At 34.7% G+C, this 20,875-nt stretch overlaps 2 protein-coding genes across 2 annotated transcripts; one reads left to right on the top strand and one right to left on the bottom strand.

Moving 5' to 3' along the window:
• The first annotated feature begins 13,357 nt into the window (after positions 1-13,357).
• Positions 13,358-19,723, top strand: LOC104599740 (uncharacterized). The gene is made up of 2 exons (XM_010262410.3): positions 13,358-13,798; positions 14,266-19,723. Exons 1-2 carry the CDS (start codon positions 13,472-13,474, stop codon positions 14,371-14,373), a joined length of 435 nt encoding a protein of 144 aa, XP_010260712.1. The 5' UTR covers positions 13,358-13,471; the 3' UTR covers positions 14,374-19,723.
• On the bottom strand, positions 18,025-19,463 carry ABI4 (Integrase-type DNA-binding superfamily protein). Its single transcript, XM_010262583.2, has one exon. The coding sequence runs from the start codon at positions 19,461-19,463 to the stop codon at positions 18,591-18,593; it is 873 nt and encodes a 290-aa protein (XP_010260885.1). The 3' UTR covers positions 18,025-18,590.
• Positions 19,724-20,875: the final 1,152 nt, after the last annotated feature.

Here is a 20,875-nt window from a genome sequence, read left to right as displayed (position 1 = left end):
TCCAATGTGAATCCATTATAAATGGACCAGGTCCAATCCAATCCAATAAGTGTTTTGGACCAATTTGAAATGGTCCAATAAAATGTTTGGACCATCCAATTTGTTCAAATTCATTTTGATTTAGATTGGTTTCAACCCAAACCCGGTTCATTGACACATATATTCTTATCTTATCGGACCAAATATTGGCTTAATGCCTTAATCCAACCCAATCCAATATAAATTTGTTACGGATGGACCAGGTCCAATCCAATCTAATTAATATTTTGGACCGAATTGGTCCAATTCAATATATCTTGTTGGTCCGTCCAATCTCTTCAAATTGATTTTGGACTGGACGGGGCCCAATCCAAAACTGGTACATTGACACCCTTGCCTACCATCCCTCACTTTCTTTTAACATAACAAAAAATAAAGTTTCAAATATGGCTCCCATGTATGCTTCACTACTATCCATAACCTGAGCCAAAAGGAGTTCGAATGAATAATTTAGGCTTCACTAATTTATGCATACCAAGAAGTGTTTGGGAATTCATTTTACTAGAGAAAAAAAGCATGGTTTTCAAAATCGGACCGGACTAGAAAAACCGGGAACTAGTCAAGTGATTGGTTTCGACTTTCCTCAAAACCGGAAATTTGTCCAAAAACGTTGATTTGGGTCAACAAACCGCTGACCCGGGCGGTTAATCGTTTGAACCATTCGAACGGTTTTGATCGTTTTTTATTTTTTTAATTTTTTTTCAGAATGGGTCGGCCGTTCAACTCGAATGGTCGAACCATTCAACCCGGTAACCAGACACCCCTGACCAGTTCAGCCTCCGGGTCGGTTTTAAAAACCATGAAAAAAAGTGTTTGATAATCATGGTCCAAAACTCGAGCTGTTACACAATCATAGTTTGGGCTTGGTGGCCTAAAATTTTAAATATATTACAAAAATTATTCAATTTTATATTATATGATATAATATAATATATTACAAAAATATAATATGATATATATATATATATAATATGCCATATCTTACAGGCTAGGCCAAGCTAAAAATGTCAACCTTAATTAAAGTGACCTTGAAATATGAACAACCTAACCAAAGCCAACCAAACCTATTGGAAGCTACCACAAGTTGTACTGTTAAAATCACATCCTCTGAACCTTTGGCATAGAAAATTTTCTGTATCAGACCAATAACAATCTGTTAAAAATATTTTGAATTTAAAATAGGAAGAACAGGTTAGTGTGGCAGATGGTTATTGATCAGAAAGCTTGGACTTTGACCTCGGCATGATCTAATTGGCTTGAATTGGTCGGTCCTTAACCCTACCAACCTAATATATTAATACCCTTAATCTGTTAGACAAAGGAGAGAGAGAGGATTTTATTAGAGATATTAAAGACATGAGATGGTTATTTGATTTTTATATGTTAAACTAAAAAATAAATAAGACGCATGCATGAGAAAAGAGAGTAGGTGCATGCAAGCATTTAGGTGAAAGAATTTCTATTCGTGTTATTCTTATTCTTTTTTTTTTTTAAATGCAAAACTTGTATTTATGATAATCAATTTCGGTCTTGCGAATCAAAGGTGCACGCTTAGCTAAGAATATGCGCAGGTTATTTTTTATTTAGTTTTTAGAATATGTACAGGCTTGTTAATATTCTTCAAACAATTGGCTTCACTTTGGTAAACTGCAAATACAAATATAGCAACATAGTGCACGAAGGCTCCCCCAATGTGGGGTTTGGGTAGAAACATATATATACAATATAAAACCAGTGTTTAGAAAAATGGACCAGACCGGTTGAACCGTGACTTGGGACCTTGGCCAGTTTGTCATACCCTAATAATTGTTTTCATTAAAAAATTGGTGAAAATTGGATGACTGGACAATTTAATCGAAAAACCAATGACCCAGTCCTAATTTCATGAAACCGTCCAAGTCCTTAACTAATAGAAAATTTGAAATATGTTTAGCAAAATTCAAACACATTGTTGGGAAAATGGGGTCACAAAAACTTGGAGAAGAAGCGCTCTGAGACGTGTCTGAAGACACTGTCTTTAGAGCGTTATTTTCCTCCACTCAGTTTTACTGAGTTTGCTGTTGGATTACAAGTAAATTCGTTCCCAAGATACAACAGAGCCTTGGACGAAAATTTGCAACCAACAAAGTTGAAAAGTCTCCGATGAAACCTTATGTAAGACAATAGCAGATCGAACTTAGAGAGACAAGAGTGATTTTCGAAAACTTGTGTGTTCAATTGCTTGATTCACATTCTTTAAATAGTTTCTGAAGAGTCATGGAGAAGAGAAAGGTGTTGGTTCAGAAAAGGCTATTTGAATAGTTACAATTTCAAATATTGTGACTATTAAAATGTAGTTAACAGTTAATGAGTGTTAACTTTGAATAGTGCCTCTTGATCACACCTGATCAAATCGTGACTGTTGAAATTATCAATTTGTAGCCTCCCACCAAAAGTCAAAGTTGCATTATGCGGACCAAGTGAAATGCGAGCAAAGTGCACCTCTAAAGTGCCTCATTGTGCACATGTGTACACGGTAGCAAGCCTCCATACTATACTCCTTATATTTCTAAAACATGTAAATAATCTTCTATTTAAAAACTTAAACAAGTTTAATAATTTTCTAATGTGGGACAAGTTTAAAATTGGTTTTTTAGTAAGAGAAAAAATTATTTTCATATAATTAATTAATCAATCAAACCCCATTGTATTTAATCTCTAATATAATTAAAATCCAACACACATGACCTCTTATTTTCATATATTAGTTAATTACCATTAATCCACTTGTATTAATCAATCATTATTTTCTTTATTATGCATGTAAATTAAGAGATTTATAAAATTTAAGAATCTTGCCATTAGTACACCATATCTAAATATATATATATATATGCCATGATGCCACTCTTCACAAAATGAGCATTAAGATCAACTGTAGATGTTTCTAAATTCAAGGACAATAATTAATTGTAGGTAGACTTGGCAAACTTACTATATACATGTAAACATAAATAAGGAACATGTGCCTTTAATTTTTATGATTAAAAACAAAACATCCAAAGTTTAATTAAGAAGGCATCTAAAGTTCAAAACCCAAGCATAGGGACTGGTGTAAGATTATTTTATCAACTTTTATTTTATTTTATTGACATTTGATTTCTAGCAATCTTCACGTTGTAATTAATTTTATTTTATTGACATCACTCCCAAAAAGGAGGTGTGAGATCAACCCGTCAATAGGTTTAGCGCCGATGACACAGTAGGTAGTTAGTAGGTAGTTCAGTTGTTCACTTCTCACTTGCCTCCCATACTCCATATGCATTACTGTGGTAATTATGTTCATGACCATCCACCATATTTTGATAAAGTTGCTTTTATATAATTTCGTTACATTATGTATGTGTTTGGTAGAGTTTTGGTTTATTAACTAAACGTTTGTATTTGATTTGTTTTAAAACCGAGAAAAGTAATAATATTAATCGTTTATGACAAGTAAGCATCACTAGGTGTTATTAAGGCTACACCAGCACAATAATGAATAAATGTCTAATCGTTGGGGGAAGCGTTAAAATGAAGCTTCCCCCAACGGTAGGCACACACATAAATCAAGTCCAGCTTTTGTGAGTGTCTATACATACCATAGTTTTCAAAATTAGACCAGATTGGATGGTTAGACCGGAAAAACCGGGAACTAGTCCGTTTTACCCCAAAATTGTTATTTCGTCAAAAACCATTGATTTGATCAGTAAACCGCTGATTCAGGCGGTCAAACCGTTTGAACCACCCAACACTTTAGTTATTTTTCATTTTTTTCATTTATTTTAAATTTTTTATTTTTTTGTAGAGCGGGTTGTCTGTTCAGTTCGAATGGTTAGACCGTTCGACCCGAGAACTGAACCCTTGACCGGTTCATAGTCCAATTCAGTTTTAAAAACCTTGATGCAGGATCACTATAATGGGCTAAATGCTGATTTGGTGATGATATGACAGCATTTTGATAAATGCCTATCACAACCACGAAACAAAACAAGCTCTATATTCAACCCAGTTTTCACTTCACCATTAATTGTAAGTCTTGTAATAAGGTTTTTACTCTTCTCAACTCCTATTTGTCTGACTAGGAAAGAATTAAAAGAAGGGTTAGAAAACTCTTAGGCCTTTAGGCTCAGTTTGGAAAGAATACAAACGCAAATATGTACAACGTAAATACATACAAAATAATACAAAATATAAGGTTTTGCACTCTACATATTTGCATTTGGACTCCTTCCAAACTCAGCCTTAAGTGCATCATTGTCCTATTTTTGTCATCATTTGATGGACTGGGTTCTTATTCTTAATGAGCTCAAGGGTTTAAATCACAGAATTATACATTTTTTGGGTGTATAGAATAGTAACCTGAAGCTTTGGGCTGCTGTTTTTCTAGATATGTACATCTCTACTTACACTTATTTATTAGTCAGGACTTGTGCGACACAACTTTATTTATCAGTAAAATTGAATATGGAATTTTATGACATTTCCAATTAAATGGTGTCCATTTAAGTTCAATTCAAGTATTATTTTGGGGGTTATGTCTACTATTTTATTTGGTCACAATCTAAGTTGTGCTTTAGTGAGAGTGGCTAATTTCCTATTCTCTAGATAGATTTGTATTATGATTTGTGTATCTTAATGCTAATTTTTATTAATTTTTTTGGAAAAGATTTTTTAATAATTTTATTGGTTTATTATTATTATTATTATCATCATCATCATCATCATTATTATTATTATTATTATTATTGTTGTTGTTGTTGTTGTATTATTATTTTTAGGTAAAATTAGAGTGCATTATCATACATAAAGTTACTAAAATACGTACCCTTATCATTGTTAATGCATTATCATACATAATTTAAGGTTTCAACTTTACCCTCCACTAATCTATTTTGCTAGACAACTTTCAAAGAATAGTTCCCCTTACTCTCCTTGGACAAATGCAAAAAGGTTGAAGTGAAGTAAAATTAATGGATTACATCAACATTTTTTTTATTTAGAATGCTGACTAAAGGAAGGTATTTGAACCTTTTCAAAATAATAGGGGAGGTTTTTGTTAAGGTCAAAGCACTAGGGAGTTTCATAGGATTGTTACTTTGTTAGAAAACCCAAGGAGGTTTTTATAATTTTCTTTATTTTTATATGGAATTTAAATTGATTTTAAAATAATTAAACTATGTCTAAAACTAATATTTTTTATTAATTTTTGAAATTAGTAAAAATTGAATTTATTTAAGTATATTAAGTTTTTATTAGATTTAAATTCCTTATGAAATTTAATTAACTATATAATTTTTTTTAGTGAAACTTATGTGGCACTATTCATGTTTGAAAAGTCTAATTTAATAAAATTAATTGAGTACATTACTTCAAGGTCTATGATGGTAGAAAGTAAATAATTAAATAAATTACACTAATTAAAATAATTAAGTAAATTAAGCCAACTATGTAAATTAAGCAATTGATTAATAAATTAAATTAATTAAGGAAACTAAGTTAATTAAATAAGTTAAATAAACAAGGCTAATCGATCTAAATAAGTAAATTAAAACAATTAAATAAAGTTTTTAAAACTGACCAAAAAACAAAACCACTTTGGCCATTGTTTTTTGGGTCAACGATTTGTTCGTTTAGTCAAATAGATCAGCCCATGGCATTTAATTTTCAAAAATTAAAAATTAAAAATAAAAAATAAAAAAAGCCTCAAAAACCATTCACTGAGAGTTTAGTGGTTCAATTGTCTAGATCAGTGGTTTACTAACCAAGTCAACATTTTTTGAATTTTTTTATTAATTTATATATTTTCTACAATTTTTTCTTTTTGATTGTAATATATATTTTTTGAATTTTATCTTTTTCTTTGTTTTTTTTGCAAAAATTTTTCCTTTTAGATGAGATATATAATTTGTTTTTGAAATTTTTATCAATTGATGTATTTTTTTTGCAATTTTGATTTAGCTGAAATATATATTTTTGATTTTTTATCCTTTTTTTGCTAAAATGTTAAATTTTAATTTTCATCAAATTTTGTGTTTCCTGCACTTTTTCTTTGTTTATTGAAAAGAAAATTGTTAATTGTGGTTAGGGGTGTACATTCAATCGATTTGGTTCAGTTTGGTTCAAACCGATGACCTAGCCGACTATTCGCTTTGGTCATGTCCCTCAACCAAACCGAATCAAAATGAGTGCAAAGCTGAACTGAACCAAACTGGCTAAATTTGGTTTGGTTCAGTTTTCAGTTTGGTTGAGAGATAAATCAATTAAGCCAAGGGATGTTCTTTTAAGTAGTCCTTGAGGTTCCTAACTTGAAAATCAATTAAGCCATTAGAAGCACCAAATCAGTAGGATGTTTTTTAAATAGTTCGATTCTCCAGGGCAATGTGACTAAAATACCAAAATACGTAGCCCAAATTACACTAGTGAATGACCCTGTACTAACAGGGAATCAGTAATGTTAAATTTACATTATGGAATCAATAATGTTAAACTATTATTTATTAATATTTTAAATAACTATTAAAATTTCAAGAAATATTTATTTCAAAAAATAGTTTTTCAATAATTATTAGAATACAGATAATTTTCTTTTGTTATGATACGTAGAGGGTTAATGATTAACTGAGATTGATAGAATGTAGGTAGAAGTAGTTGTGGATAATCACTTTTGCATTTTCTGCATTTTTTAGGAATGAATTGAAAATGGTGGTAGTGGGCTTTAGCAGCAACTTTTTAGAAATTGTCACATAGAGAGACTGTAGCATGAAAGCCTTCCTATAATATATATATATATATATATGTCCATTGGCTGGTTACTACTTAACTCCAGAGTAGATTCAGACTCCTAGTCCTAGCCCAACTGCCCAACTCGTCAAGTCTTCTAGCTGGCTTGTGGCCACAATACTAAAGTAACTTTAGTGTTTACTCTTTAGTAATTTTGATTGGGCCTATCCGCCCAAAGCCCAAGGCCCAAGCCCCAACCCAAACGCCCAAACCCAAGGCCCCAAGCTATTACTAATAGCTTATATAGTTTGATTTTCGGTTCGGTTCGGTTAACTTTTATAGGCAAACTGAAACCGAAAACTGTTTTTTTTTTCATATTTCAAAAATCAAACCGAACCAAAATCCGCACTAGCCAAACCAAATTTGCTTATTCATTTTTGGTTCGCTTCGATTTTTAGTTTATGATCCAAATTTGAACACCCCTAAATGTGGTGGATAAGCGGGTCAACATGGATGGGTTAGGGTGGGTGAGGGTTAGAGTGGGTTGTGACCCACTGAGATGCTTAAACATGTATAACAAATGGGTTAGTGGGTCAATATGGGGTGAGTTGGTATTCAACCCTCACCCAACCCAACCCTTACTCGATTTCAGCCCATTGAAATGGGCTTGAACAAGAATTTGGCCGCTCTAAACTTGATAGAAAATAATGCAATATTCCTTCAAGATCTGTTCGAGTTCTGATGCTAGGACAATTATTTGATACTTTTGATCACTAAAGAAGATTTATTGTGTGTGTACGTATTTATCCACATATATGTATATATATACATATACATATACATACATACATATATACATACTGGCCCAATTTAAATTGAAACCTTTATACCTCAATATCCTCCCGTTACTATTTAATTATTTATTGGGTAAATTTCTTAAACTACCTTATGGTTTAGCTAATTGACTAAATATATCCTTACTTTTTAACTATTGACAATTGACTGCTCTACCCTTATCATAAACATCAGTTAATATTCTATTAAAACTAGTATACATGTGACATCATGTGACATTTAATTTTTTTAGGGAAATTGTCTAAAAATCACCACGAGTTTTAAGCAATTCTCTTAAACTCACCACAACATTTCAAAATGTCTAAAACTCACCATGTCATTAAGTTTTTATTTTCCAAAACTCACCTTCCATTGGTGCACTATTGATGCCTCTTAAAAGAGGTGTCCATGTCAGCATAAATAACAATTATCATGACCAAATTACCCTTGTATTGCGAGTTAGAGGAAAAGGGTCTTTTTCAGTTTTCAATTTCTTTTTTTTTTGCATTTTTAGTATTTTGCTATAATTTCCATTTTTTTTTATAATTTCTGTTTTTTTTTTTACATTTTCTATTTTCTACAATCTATAAATTTTCCTGTATTTTTTGGTATTTATTTGCAATTTTTGTGTTTTTATATAATTTTTGATGTTTTTCTACAATTTTTATTTTCTGATTTTGTTTTTCAATTTCTATAGTTTCTATAATTTGAAAATAATTTTTTATTTTGTTTCTGATTTATGTAGTTGTTTATAAAACAAAATGAATTCCTTCCAAGGCCATTTGAACTCCTCCCTATTAGAGACCTCCTCTCATCTGAGCCCTAACCTAAGCATCCCACCAGTAACTCACCATGCATCGGCATCTATAACCATGGAATGGTGGCAAGTATTCTGACATGTACTCTCCAGTCTCCCTGTGGATTCCATTTTTCTTCTTCTTCTTCTTCCGTTGGCATACTTCTTCGCCATGGACAGATCGAATAAGGCTCTTGAAACCCTCATAACTGATTTCAGTTGGTCACTTGGGATGCCATGGTTCACCACTTAGAATATTGAATATGACTCATTCTCTACATGTAGAAGACAACAATATAACTGTTACCACGGGGGGTGGGGTGGGGGGGTGGGGTGCAACTGAGCCTTGGTTACTATTTCATACATGGGTTTTTGTTCTTCTTCTGGTTTGATGTACCAGGGCAACAACGATTTGATTCCACTCTCGGTCATCTCTTGAACCCCATGAATTGGTTCTGATCACTTGCCTCCCCTCTCTCTAGTTTCCCAATCCGATACGAGCATAAATAATTCTTCAAATCTACAAAAGTAAACCCAATATTTCCACACCTGCCAGCTTCATTTTCCATTAATTCCATTGATGCTTTGGGAGCTATTCCTGATTCATTTGCCATTATAGCTTGATTACCTTGTACCTTAGAAATCTTTCTTTGAGATATCATATGTGACTTTGAGGGAGTTGTAACCAAATGGTTATGATTCTCATTAAAACCAATCACATAATATCTACCATTATCTTAATGACTTATCTTCATAACTACCATACAACCACATCTTGTTTCCACTCGGGGTTGCTTAACAATGAGATTGTGTTTATCTACAACACGCTTTCTTTCTCTAAAATAACAAAACTTGCTGAATCTCACTTTACTGTTCCATTGGCAAGGTACTCTATTAGGCTATGTTTGATTTGAAGGAAAAAGTAAGGAAAGGAAAGGAAAGGAAGGGAAGGAAAACCTTTACAAATCTTGTATAGGTTTCCTTGCATTTCCTACTATTTCATTCAAACTGAACATAGCATTAGCTTTTCGAGCACTAAAGCCCATTTCTCCAGCATATTTATTATAAAAATCATAAGCTTCCCCTACTGTTTTAAAACTCATGCCAACATTTGGAGTCAACTTTTCAGGAATGAGTGATAAATTTTCTTTGAGTTTATGTTGTATATTTGCATCAAAGCCCTTATTTTCTTCAAATTTAGGCAACCAATTGAGAGCTGGTTCATTGGTGTTTTAGTTGGTTTACAAAATCAAATCCCGCAACGGGCACTTTGGGGAAAAAGAGGTCAAGGGGAAGTTATTAATGGTGCATAGCACCTAATACAAAAAAAAATTGGGATAAGTACACTGTACTAACATCAATCTTTTCATATTCATTTCCATCTAAATCAAAAACCAACTTCCGCACAAAGTGTGGGCCACTCTCTATCCTCTCTTTATCCTGTTAGACATGAAAGAATTTTAATTGTTAAAATACTATAATATCAAATTATTAAACAAGTAATATTTTAAGATTAAAATTGTATAATAGGAGTTTTGGGTATAATGGTGTTTTACAACATTAGTGTTTTTGTTTCTATATTGGAGTGAAGTTGTATAATTTATGAAACATGATAATAAATGATTGGGAAATTGTCTAAAACTCACCATGAATTTTCAGCATTTCTCTTAAACTTACCACAACTTTTCAAAATGTCTAAAACTCACCATGTCAATAAGTTTTTATTTTCCAAAACTCACCTTCCATTAGTGCACCGTTAATGTTTCTTAACAGAGGTGTCCACGTCAGCATAAATAACAATTTTTATGACCAAATCACCCTTGAATGGCGAGTTAGAGGAAAATGGTCTTTTTCATTTTTCAATTTTATTTTTTTACATTTTAGTGTTTTGTTATAATTTCTAATGTTTTGTTATAATTTCTGTTTTTTTACATTTTTCTATTTTTTTGAAATTTTCTATTTTCTACAATCTATAAAATTTCCTGTATTTTTTGTTATTTATTTGCAATTTCTGTGTTTTCCTATAACTTTTGGTATTTTTTCTGCAATTTTTATTTTCTGATTTTGTTTTTCAATTTCTATAGTTTCTATAATTTGAAAATATTTTTTTATTTTGTGTGCAATTTCTGTGTTTTTATGTATTTTATATTTGAAAATATTTTTTTGAACTTTTTCCTTTTTTTTATATCTAAATATTAAAATATATGTATATATTTTATATTTTTCTGTGAAGGTTAAAATGGTAATATATTAACAGTCGTTAGTCTCTTTAACATAAAGTTAGTGACATGGTGAGTTTTAGACATTTTGAAAAGCTATGCTGAGTTTAAGAGAAATGCTGAAAACTTATGGTGAGTTTTTGACAATTTCCCTAAATGATTAAATGAAAACAAGTTTTCAAACTACAAATTTAATGTCACTTTTTGGTTTCCAATTTGGAAACAAATTTAAATACATATATACAACTACAAATATGTTTTTCTACAATTTTTTTAAGAACCAATTTATTTTTAAGTCATACAGGTTTTGATTTGATTAGAACTCATAAGAGAAACAATTCATATTAAAGAATACCCACATCTTTTGAATAAAGGGGAAAATTAAAGTTAACAAGTAATTTGTCCACCAAAAATTTCAAATATATTTACACAGAGGCACAAAATTGAAACTATATACAATAATTAATTAATGAATCAAATATTTTATTAAATTCAGAACTGAAACCCCCGTAACATTAGTTTTATTAAACAATCATCAAATATTTTATTAAAGATTAAAAAAGTAGTCATAATGTTAAGCTCTTCTATGACTATGTCATAACGGAAAGTAGACAAATACAGTTTTTTCAACCCACCGTTGATCCATCCAGTCAAACCGTTTGAAGCATCACTCGGCTAAGATTCTGGGTCCGGTTCAATCAAGACCTGCCAGAAAGTAAAATATCATTGACTTGGTCAAGAACCGTTCAACACAGTCGGTTCAACCATTGACCTGTTTGACCCGGTCACCGGGTCGCAGGTTGTACATTCAATGTATGCAAACTTTTGGAGGCCATAACTTTGCACTCCGATGTTCGATTGGGATGATTTTTTTTTTTTATTTTGGGTAACTTTTTGAGATCCATGCGTCCCAAAGGGCCATAGGCGCCTTGCGCCGCTCTTTCGCAAAAAAAAACCTTTATTGGCCTCAAATTACAATTTTTAATATTTTTTAAATAAAAATTAAAAACTAAGTTAAAAATATAAATTAAAAATAAAAATATATATAACATATTTATACATAATTTATTGACAAAATATATATTTATACATACATACATACATACATACATACATATATATATATATATATATATATATGGTGACATGGCATGGTTTGAACCGTTCAACCTAACCGGTCAAACTGGTGACCTACGATCTGGAGGCAGACATGGTTCAGCCTCCAGGTCGGTTTTTAAAACATTGGACAAATATCCTATTAAAGAATCATCTTCCTAAGCTCTTTTAGGTCATAGTCCAGAATAAATATATATTTTCATTAGAGCTCAAGAATCCAAAAAATTGAAACTCACATACCATTTGACCTAATCCGCAAGGGACAAGTATGGAGAGAACGAAACACTGATGAAGTTGCGTAACCGCCAGAGTTTTCCTCTTGTACTTAGGAAGAGGACCACACTGCCGTGGGAGACAAGAAAAACAAGGCTAAGCGATGGAGGAGTATGTAGAGAATAGGATGTCGGCGAGCACATCATCGGTTTCTAGTTACCGGTTGCTGGATGTCGGTGAAATTCTTTGGAACAAGACGTTATGAAGAATGGAAGAAGAAGGTTAACCGATGGAGGAGTATGGAGAGAATAAGTTGTCGGTGAGCACGTCACCGGTTGCCGGTTGTCTACTGTAGGATGCCGGTGAAGTTTCCTGAAACAGTACGCTGTGGAGAGTGGAATGGAGAGAACGAGACTATTAGGGTTCTTAGGAAAGGGAAAGATTAATTATTTTTAGGTTAAAAAAAATAATTGGGTTAATGGGTGAGTTATGATGGAATGGACTTAACGTCCGTCCCATTACATCCCATTGAATTCTGCACATGTGAAGGAGAAGCACATGCTAGTGGACAAGTGTCCAAAATTTATGGAATAGGTAGGGACATGGGTAGGAAGCTTTCGGCAGGAGATCCCGACTCGCTTATGTGATGCCAGAAGCTGTTGCATGCACGAAAGCCCTCCTAAATGGGGACTAAAGCACATAGGTGAAACTTGGGCAGGTTGAAGGTCAACCCAGGCCCAACCCGAGATTAGTTTCTCAACCTAGACCTAACCCAAGCTTAAAACAACACAATTCAAGTTGGACTCAACTTGGGCTAGGCTAGGCTGAGTTGGTCAGACTTGGCCAGGTTGGTCAAGTTTGAAAGAAATTATGTATTTGTTTTTTACATAACCATCTTATGTTTGATTTTATGGGCCTAATTTAATAATAGAATTGATTGAAAATATATACAAATTTCATTTACACATGCATATATAATTAGAAAAAATATATATAAATATAATATAATACACATATACATGTATTTTTCTCAGGTGAGCTCAAGTTGGGTTGGGCTCAGCTTGAATCGGTTACAAGCTACCTGATGCATCAACCCAAGCCCAAGTTTAGGGCAGCCCTTATTTTTTTCGCGTAGTCCAAGCTCACAGCTCGAAAATTCAGGCCCAACCCATGCAAAAACTCGGGTTGGACCCGACAAGTTCAACACTAAAGCAGTTGGAAATTATAGAGGGCGTTTTAATGATAAGCAAATTATAGGTATGTCTCAGGAAATACATCAAACTATAGACGATGTTTAAATAAATGACCTATTTTTGTCGTGAAATATTTGAATTTCCCAACGGTAACTTCGGAAAACAGAAAAGAAGTAAGAGGAAAGTACACGTTACCGTTACCTTATTATTTCTCCCTCCCCTTTCACTCTCAGAGACAGTTAGCTCAGTTCTCCAACCCCCTTCAGCATAACTTCTCTTTTCGTTCGAACAATCACAGTAAAGTAAGAAAGGCGGAAGATATGATCATAGAACGCGTTGTGACAGTGGAGTATCTCGAGCCATCCATGTCTCGAGAGCTTCTCGGTAAATTCCCAGACAACTCTGCTTTCGATTTTGACTACTCGCAGAGCGAACTATGGTCGCCGTTGCTTCCTCGCGGATACAGCTCCATTTCTGTTGCTACTTCCATGGAAGTACGAAGGAAGCTCTCAGACGGGTTCGAGAAAGTTGCGCAGGAGAAGATCAGGAAGATGAGCTCGAAGATTAAGAAGAAGATAACCACGTTCAAGAAGAAGAGGTGCTACGACCTTGGTGCAACTCCTGTTAAGGGTTCTACGCCTAGAAAGGTAAGCTGCTATTTTGATTCAAGCATCTAATTTATTTATTTATTTTGTCTGAAATCGCGATAATGAATTGGCCTTTGGACTGTTGAAATCTAAAGCTACCCATTTGAGAATTTTCGGGTTTTTATATTACAGAAGAAATTTCCTTGGTCATTGGCAGTGAAAGAGAGAAGGGTGGGGGAGGGAATGTTGTAATCCGCATACAATATTTTCCTGTGTACATTGAAAAGTCTATTGCTGTAATAGTTCTACTGGGTTCACATCAATCGATGTATTCTGGGTTTCTTGATTGATTATCTTGTTTTCTTAGCTCGAATTTGTTTCCCAAGCTCTGTTTCTCGGTTGTTACGTTTAATCCCCTACATTTTAGTGAATATTGTCTTGATTTATTATAACAAGTGTTTGCATCGTGAGCTATTTGAATTCATTTCTTTTTTATCTCATCAATTTGTTTCAAAATTGTTTTTCAGGGATGGACTAGGGTCTTGAGAGCTGCCTCCAAACATTTCAAGAAGCATAAGGATCCTCCATCTCATATAAAGCTGCAAAATTATCTGAGAAATTCGGAGTTTAGTTAATATGTCACGCTGATCACCTAGATTGTTCTTTTTATATTTCGAATTTGGCAAGAATTCTCTGTATCAGATGTTTTATTTTTGTTCAATTCTTTTATTGATTGTGTAGTCGTCACATTGAATGAAACTGATTTGATTGGATTAATAAATTTTCTTTTATTTTTGCTGAGTTATTTATATCTGTATAATTGAAGTTGAATATGTATTCTTCTAGTTCTCACACAATTTCTGTAGCAAGAGAAACAGGCTCTATCTTGCTTCATTCGCAACAGGAAAGAGTGTATAATACAATTGCAAATCATCATACTTTTCTTCTGCAGATTAATATGGATTATCAATTTGATCTGGTCACCAACCAAAAAAACATGAAAATAGTAGATTGCAACCGTCTATGCAATGGAATTTTGTTTGAAGTTATTCAATCAGCTAGTGACCCAATTATCGGTTACAATGAGAGCAGGAAGGAGTAGCAACAAGTAATCCAGTCCTTCAATATAATTGAACAGTCCAAGGGTGTAAACCCTACAAAATTGATGGTTACAGTGGGCGTGGAGCCCTCAGCTTAATACAGCAAGCCTGTAAACCCTCCAAAATGATGGATCAGTTCAGTAAGTTCTCAGAAAGGTTCTACCTATGTTGATTCAATGGTCCATGGTAATTCTGAACAAAGATGCAATGGTCCATAAAAACTTCAAATGTTGCTGAATTTTTCCCGAGTTAGAACCACAGACAATCACTTTGCTCAAAACATTCCATCAAGGTGCTCTCTGTTTTCCTACATTTCTACATCAAATATCAAACAACACTACATTAAAACTATACATCAGTTAGAAGAAAATCGATCTGGTAATATTTGGTTCCTTGAAGCCAAACCATGTGGATATTGGTTTGCAAAACATTTTCTCCGATTCTGCAGTTTTGCCTTTTCAATTTGTTCTTTATCCAACTTCAATTGGTTCCCAGTTTTCTTTGTTTGGAGGTATTTTAGTTCTTACTGATCTCTCCTGAATTTTTAAGAGGATTTAGGACCAGAATTCAATTTTATAGAGGCTATTTTTTGAATTTAGGTGCCAGGAAATATTATGGTTGAATACTACCCATTTTATGCCAGCAGAAACAAAGCTTGATGAAAGAATTAGTAAATATGAATTATAGCATGTAGAGTGTTACAAGAAAATCCAAGGCTTTGAGGGGACACCATGCATGATGATGCATCATTTCATTTGATCACTAGAATTATGGTATTATGGGCCGAAATTGACTCATGAGTTATAGGATATAGTCAGATTGACAATTATAACTTGTTAACAAGGTGTGGGTCACAAAATTATTGCAACTACCATTACCCATAACTAACCTGCAGTCTAATCCTATAAATTAATATATGAATGCAGAAATTCTGAACAACATGGTACTGAAAGTGCAAATCTAGAGAGATTAATAGAGAAAAGGAATTCATATTATTCAAATACGCTGTAGAAATCATCCTTAGGCTCAGTTTGTCTGCAGTGCAAATTTCATTTGTATTCCTGTAAATGCATAGGAGTGCAAATAGGCTGTGTAAATTCTATGTTGCTTTTGCTTCAGATTTGACTCTTATCTTATTTGTTTTGTGACAAGTAAAATAAGTAAAATGATGTTGTCTCCACCTTATATTAAAGAGAATGGAGATACGAGGGTTATTTGTTTGGGAGTGAGGTAGGAAGATAGATGATGTATTGATGTGGCCCCTACTTTATTATATGAGAGAGAACTGAGGTAGGAAGAAGGTGGTGAATTTTTCATTAGTCTTTGAGATGTAAAATTTGCACTGCCTATGAGTACATATGAGACAAAAGTACAAATTTTGTATCAGATAAGAGTGTAAATCACAAACGGATGCAAAAGTGAACCGGGTGAAAATTTTCTGTTCAGTTTGGATTTGCATTGCAAACAAAGAATGGCATTTAGGGTGGGGGAAGAAGAAAATTGGAGAGTGAGAGAGAGAGAGAGAGTTCCTCAAGATAATTAACAAACACAAACTTCATTCCGTATAAATCCAGTCCACTGGAAAGAGAAAATATAATGAAATTATAAGGCCTACACTTGTTTAAACTCCAATAGCAAGAATACAAGACACAATTCCGCAGGCCCAACCCAAAACCAATAGGCCTATTAGAATAAGCCTATTAGGCCTCTGTCTGCAAGCTTCCCTAATTTGGCCCATTAAGGGAAGATTTCCAGACTAGGCAATCCCACTTCCCATCTATCCATCCTAACATGATCGATGGACCCAGGGAACAAGCCTATATATTTACTGGGTCTCTCTCTGTACGACTGTACATGCTTCCCTAATTGGGCCCATTAAGGGAATCTTTCCAGATAATCCCGCCTATAATATATGTCTCGAGACCCTTTGGGTCCACGACAATGTTCAGCCCTAGAGCCACCTTATAGTAAAAAATTTCCCAAGAGTACAGGCTGTACAAAGATCTAATATTTTAATTTAAAAACGAACCTGAAAAAAGACTTATTATTCCATGTAGCAACCTGTGCACTGTCAAAGTGTAAAGAAATTTCCTTCCTCTTTAACTATCATTGTCCCTGCCCTCCTTATAGAAAAGAATAAAAAAATTACCTCTTTAAGAAACCAGAAGTTCAACCTGCCCAACTACCCACAACTATCATTACCATAGTCCACAGTTATGAAGAAAACGAGATGGGACCTACTGGGTCTTTAAAACTCTGCACATTTCTTAATTTTCTGATTTCTGGAGAAAAATTCATTTTAATATCATTAGTACATTCCCCAAAATTTCTTGGGTATTGTAGCTATTAAGTGTAAGCTTACATTGCCCAAAAAAAATACATCCATAGACTTGTATCCTCCTGTAAACCTGTAATCCTTATTTTATTTTTATGGACTGCTTCCTACTGAAACTGATGGGCCATTACCCAATTATGACCCAGGCTATCGTCTTCTTGGGAGGGTTGCTGTTGCTGGAAAGCCTGGAAATGGACCTAAGCTTAGGTTTTATTTGTTTATTTATTTGCATGGAGTGACCTCTCTCAGACTTGAATCCTGCATTTTCACACTTGTTCAGCTTGAGATTTTAACGTTGCACTAAGCAATGACCCCTTAACTTCTGAAACTGATGATGGTAGCAAGAATCAACAAGACTCATAAATGCAAAATCCCCTATTCTTGGAGTGTAAACCCCCCCAGAAAAAAAGGAAGAAAAAAAAAAGTCATTTCCTACACCATATATATAAGAATTTATGAAACCTTATATTCCTTAGAATAGATCATGCATGAAGACAGCAAGAAAAACTAACTTAATTCTGTAAGCTATTAATAAGTTCATAATTGAAACACATTTCATAAGCAGGAACATATATTACACAAATCATATAATTAATGTCACAAGCAATTTGGTGAGAGTACAAAGATATGAAGAAGATATACCAGATGAAGTGATTATTAATAATGTATGGCAATTGAATCTTCATTCAGTTGTAATCCATCAAAAAGAAGGAAATTTTGGCTTACATTGGTTTATATAAAAGTTGCAATTAAACAGTTGAGATGGGAAAATCTTTTTCTTCTTTAAGAAGAGTAAAAAAAAAAAAGAAGATTCACCAACCCCTAACAATACCTAATGTACTGTATAGAAATTGACAGAGAAGTGTTCAATTTCATTAATATTTAAATAAGAATGAAATCAAATTAAAAGTAATGAACAAACATGTTTGACATACAAAGCCTGCATGCATCTCCTGAGATGCAAAGCTAGGGTTATCATCATCATACCTTAAAATGTTCTCGCTTACAAGTAAAATCCACACCTGCCACTAAACCCAGATTGTTCAATTCTTCTTATAATGGAGGTTACAGTTTCTTTGTCTCTCATCCTTTTCATCTTCAAGACTTGGGCTCCCTGAGTTGAATGATGCTAGCGAGCTCAGTTGCACTCGGACTCAGTAGATGGTCTCAGATCAAACATGGGAAATCAAAACTAATTTAAGGAGATAGAAATACAGACAGAGAGCTTGCATGCAGAGTACACCCGCCTCTTGTCATTGCAGATTCCCTAAAAAGTTGCAGAGATATCAACTCCAAGCGTAACGGGATTATCTCCCCAGAACTAGTGGAGTATTTTCCTCTTTTTTCCCCTTTTTTTGGGCATAACCAGGATGTTAAATAACATGAGTTTCATCGATCCACATAGATGGAATGAAGTTTAGAGATCGAATAAGAAAGGATCTCCATCGTCCCAGAGACAAGTAGTAGGGTAATCATCAGGGTACGGCCATAGCGTCGGAGAACCCAATTCATCGGTCACCGGCAGCGGATGCACTTCCGGCGGCTGAGAGGAAACAGCCGTTTGACAAGAGAGAGACAAGCTAGAGTCGACGGAGCCTGCCAGAGATACAATATCATCGTACAAACGGCCCTGGAAGTTAGGGTTTAAATAGGCGGTGATGGATCCAGCTCCAGCATTAGAATCAAAATCAGACGGATGATATTGATGTTGTTGTTGTTGTTGTTGTTGTTGATGCTGGTACTGGTTCTGTTGTACAATTTGAGGAGCATGTGTGACGACGTTAGGGCACAGTAGAGAAGAACTAACGGCGTTATAGGACGTCGAGGTGGAAGGAGTGAGAGTGAAACCAAACCCAGCCGGACGAGGAAGCAGAGGCCTTAACAAAGTAGTGGAAGAGGATGAAGAAGAGCTTCGCGAGGTCTGAGACGCAGACGGCGAGGGCTGCAAGTTGAGCTGAGCCCTTGAGCCGTACAAGACAAGAGCTGCTCGGTCGTAAGCCCGAGCGGCGTCCTCGGCGGTGGCGAAGGTTCCGAGCCATTTACGGGTGCGTTTACGAGGCTCCCTTATCTCAGCGACCCACTTGCCCCAGCTTCTCTGCCGAACCCCTCGGTACCTGAATTTATTATTATCTGGTCCTCCCTTGCCTTTGCACTTCCTGCCGCTACTAGTGGTGGTGGTGCCGCCGTTGGTGCTGGCGCTGGTACTGGTGGTGGAGCTGCTGCTGGTGCTGGCGATAGAAGTAATATTGGATGAGTCTTGGATTGGGTGTTTCCGGCCTGCATCGTCCATGCTTGTCTCTAAGCAAGCTAAAGATGGGTGGATAAAAATGAAGGATTGGGTGCAAGTCTGTAGGGAGAGAACTTCTTTTCCTTGTCTGTGGAGGCCAAAGGCGGTAGTGGATTTCTCTCCTTCCCTCTCTTTTACATCTTTCACATATATTATTATATATGTTGAGGGCGGTGGTCATCTGATCTCTCTCTCTCCTTTGCTTATAACCAAAATCAGTATTCAGTAATAGAGTGTGAGAGAGAGAGAGAGAGAGAGAGAGAGAAAGAGAGAGAGGGCTAGAAGCTGGACGTCTCAAACATAAATCTACAGAGTAACCAAAACCTCTCCCACCATAAATCTCCTGAAAACTCTTCTTTTCAAAAATCAAAAGCTCCCCTCGTTCGTCTCTCTCTCTCTCTCTCTCTTCTCTCTCTTGTCTAGCTTGCATGCTATCGACCATTATCCCATCAATACCACGTGTAATGAGGTTCAGAAAATCAACAACACGTGTACTATTTCTTCCTCTTACGGCATGGATCCCACTTAATTCCTTTATTAGGGTTTCGGTTAACGAATACAACTAGTAGCCCTCTCCTCTCTCTCTCTCTACCGCTAGTCGCCAGGCAGTCTCAGGTTTGTTTTTTGCTCGAGGCCTTCCCATTGGCGCATGAAAATCGATTTCTGACGGGGCGTTGGATGGTGGCCTGGCCAGCTGCAACAAGCTATGCTATTAATGTTTTTTCTCTTCTGCATCACATATGGATATATATCTTTTCTCACTTACGAGTTCCGAAATGGGTAGAACATGAATCCGATGAAACCAATTTCTTGGTGTGATTGATTCAAAAGTACTGTTTTTTTACCAAAAAAAAAATTTCAAACGTACTAGCTGTTTGATTGATGCCCTCTATGAACACTGCTTAAAAGCTCTGCTACGACCATATACACATACAGTTGGATTGATATTGTGAGCATGTACAAATATTTCTAATAAGTTAAAACCATATTGGGTCTGTAGGGTTGCCAATAGAGAGACCCCTTTAGTTGGTGGTGCAGGTGTCAGGGAGAAAGGCCAATGGTTTGATTTCCCCATGTTGGGTGCTACAGATTGATAGATATGTGATATCTGTGGATTACCCCATTTTCTGGTGTCTTCTGTTTTTACATTTTTCAGAATACAAAGAAACCTTACTGCATGCTATAGTTGATGAAATCAACTAGGCCCAACATTTTTATTTGTTTGAATGGTAAACTGTATACTACACACTTTCTAGCTAATTCACAATATGTTGGTAAGAGTGTTATATATATTATTTTCTTAACTCTTATTTATAGGTTAAAAGGGTCTACAGTCCTACCATCTGTCTAAGTATATTTTCCTACTATATATATATATACATATTCAGTTATGTTGAAAATCAGAACAAATTAAT

This window comes from Nelumbo nucifera, chromosome 7 (assembly GCF_055504915.1).
Source record: "Nelumbo nucifera cultivar China Antique chromosome 7, China Antique-T2T, whole genome shotgun sequence".
In the NCBI taxonomy this organism is placed as follows: Eukaryota; Viridiplantae; Streptophyta; class Magnoliopsida; order Proteales; family Nelumbonaceae; genus Nelumbo; species Nelumbo nucifera.
Note: the sequence above shows the minus strand (reverse complement) of the source record. Positions and strands in the feature narration are given on the sequence as shown.

Bases quoted from the DNA above. Each gene is read 5' to 3' on its own strand.
- ABI4 (XM_010262583.2), bottom strand. From the start codon at position 19,463: ATGGACGATGCAGGCCGGAAACACCCAATCCAAGACTCATCCAATATT.
- LOC104599740 (XM_010262410.3), top strand. From the start codon at position 13,472: ATGATCATAGAACGCGTTGTGACAGTGGAGTATCTCGAGCCATCCATG. The intron at 13,799-14,265 runs GTAAGCTGCTAT...ATTGTTTTTCAG, and splicing joins AGGGTTCTACGCCTAGAAAG to GGATGGACTAGGGTCTTGAG.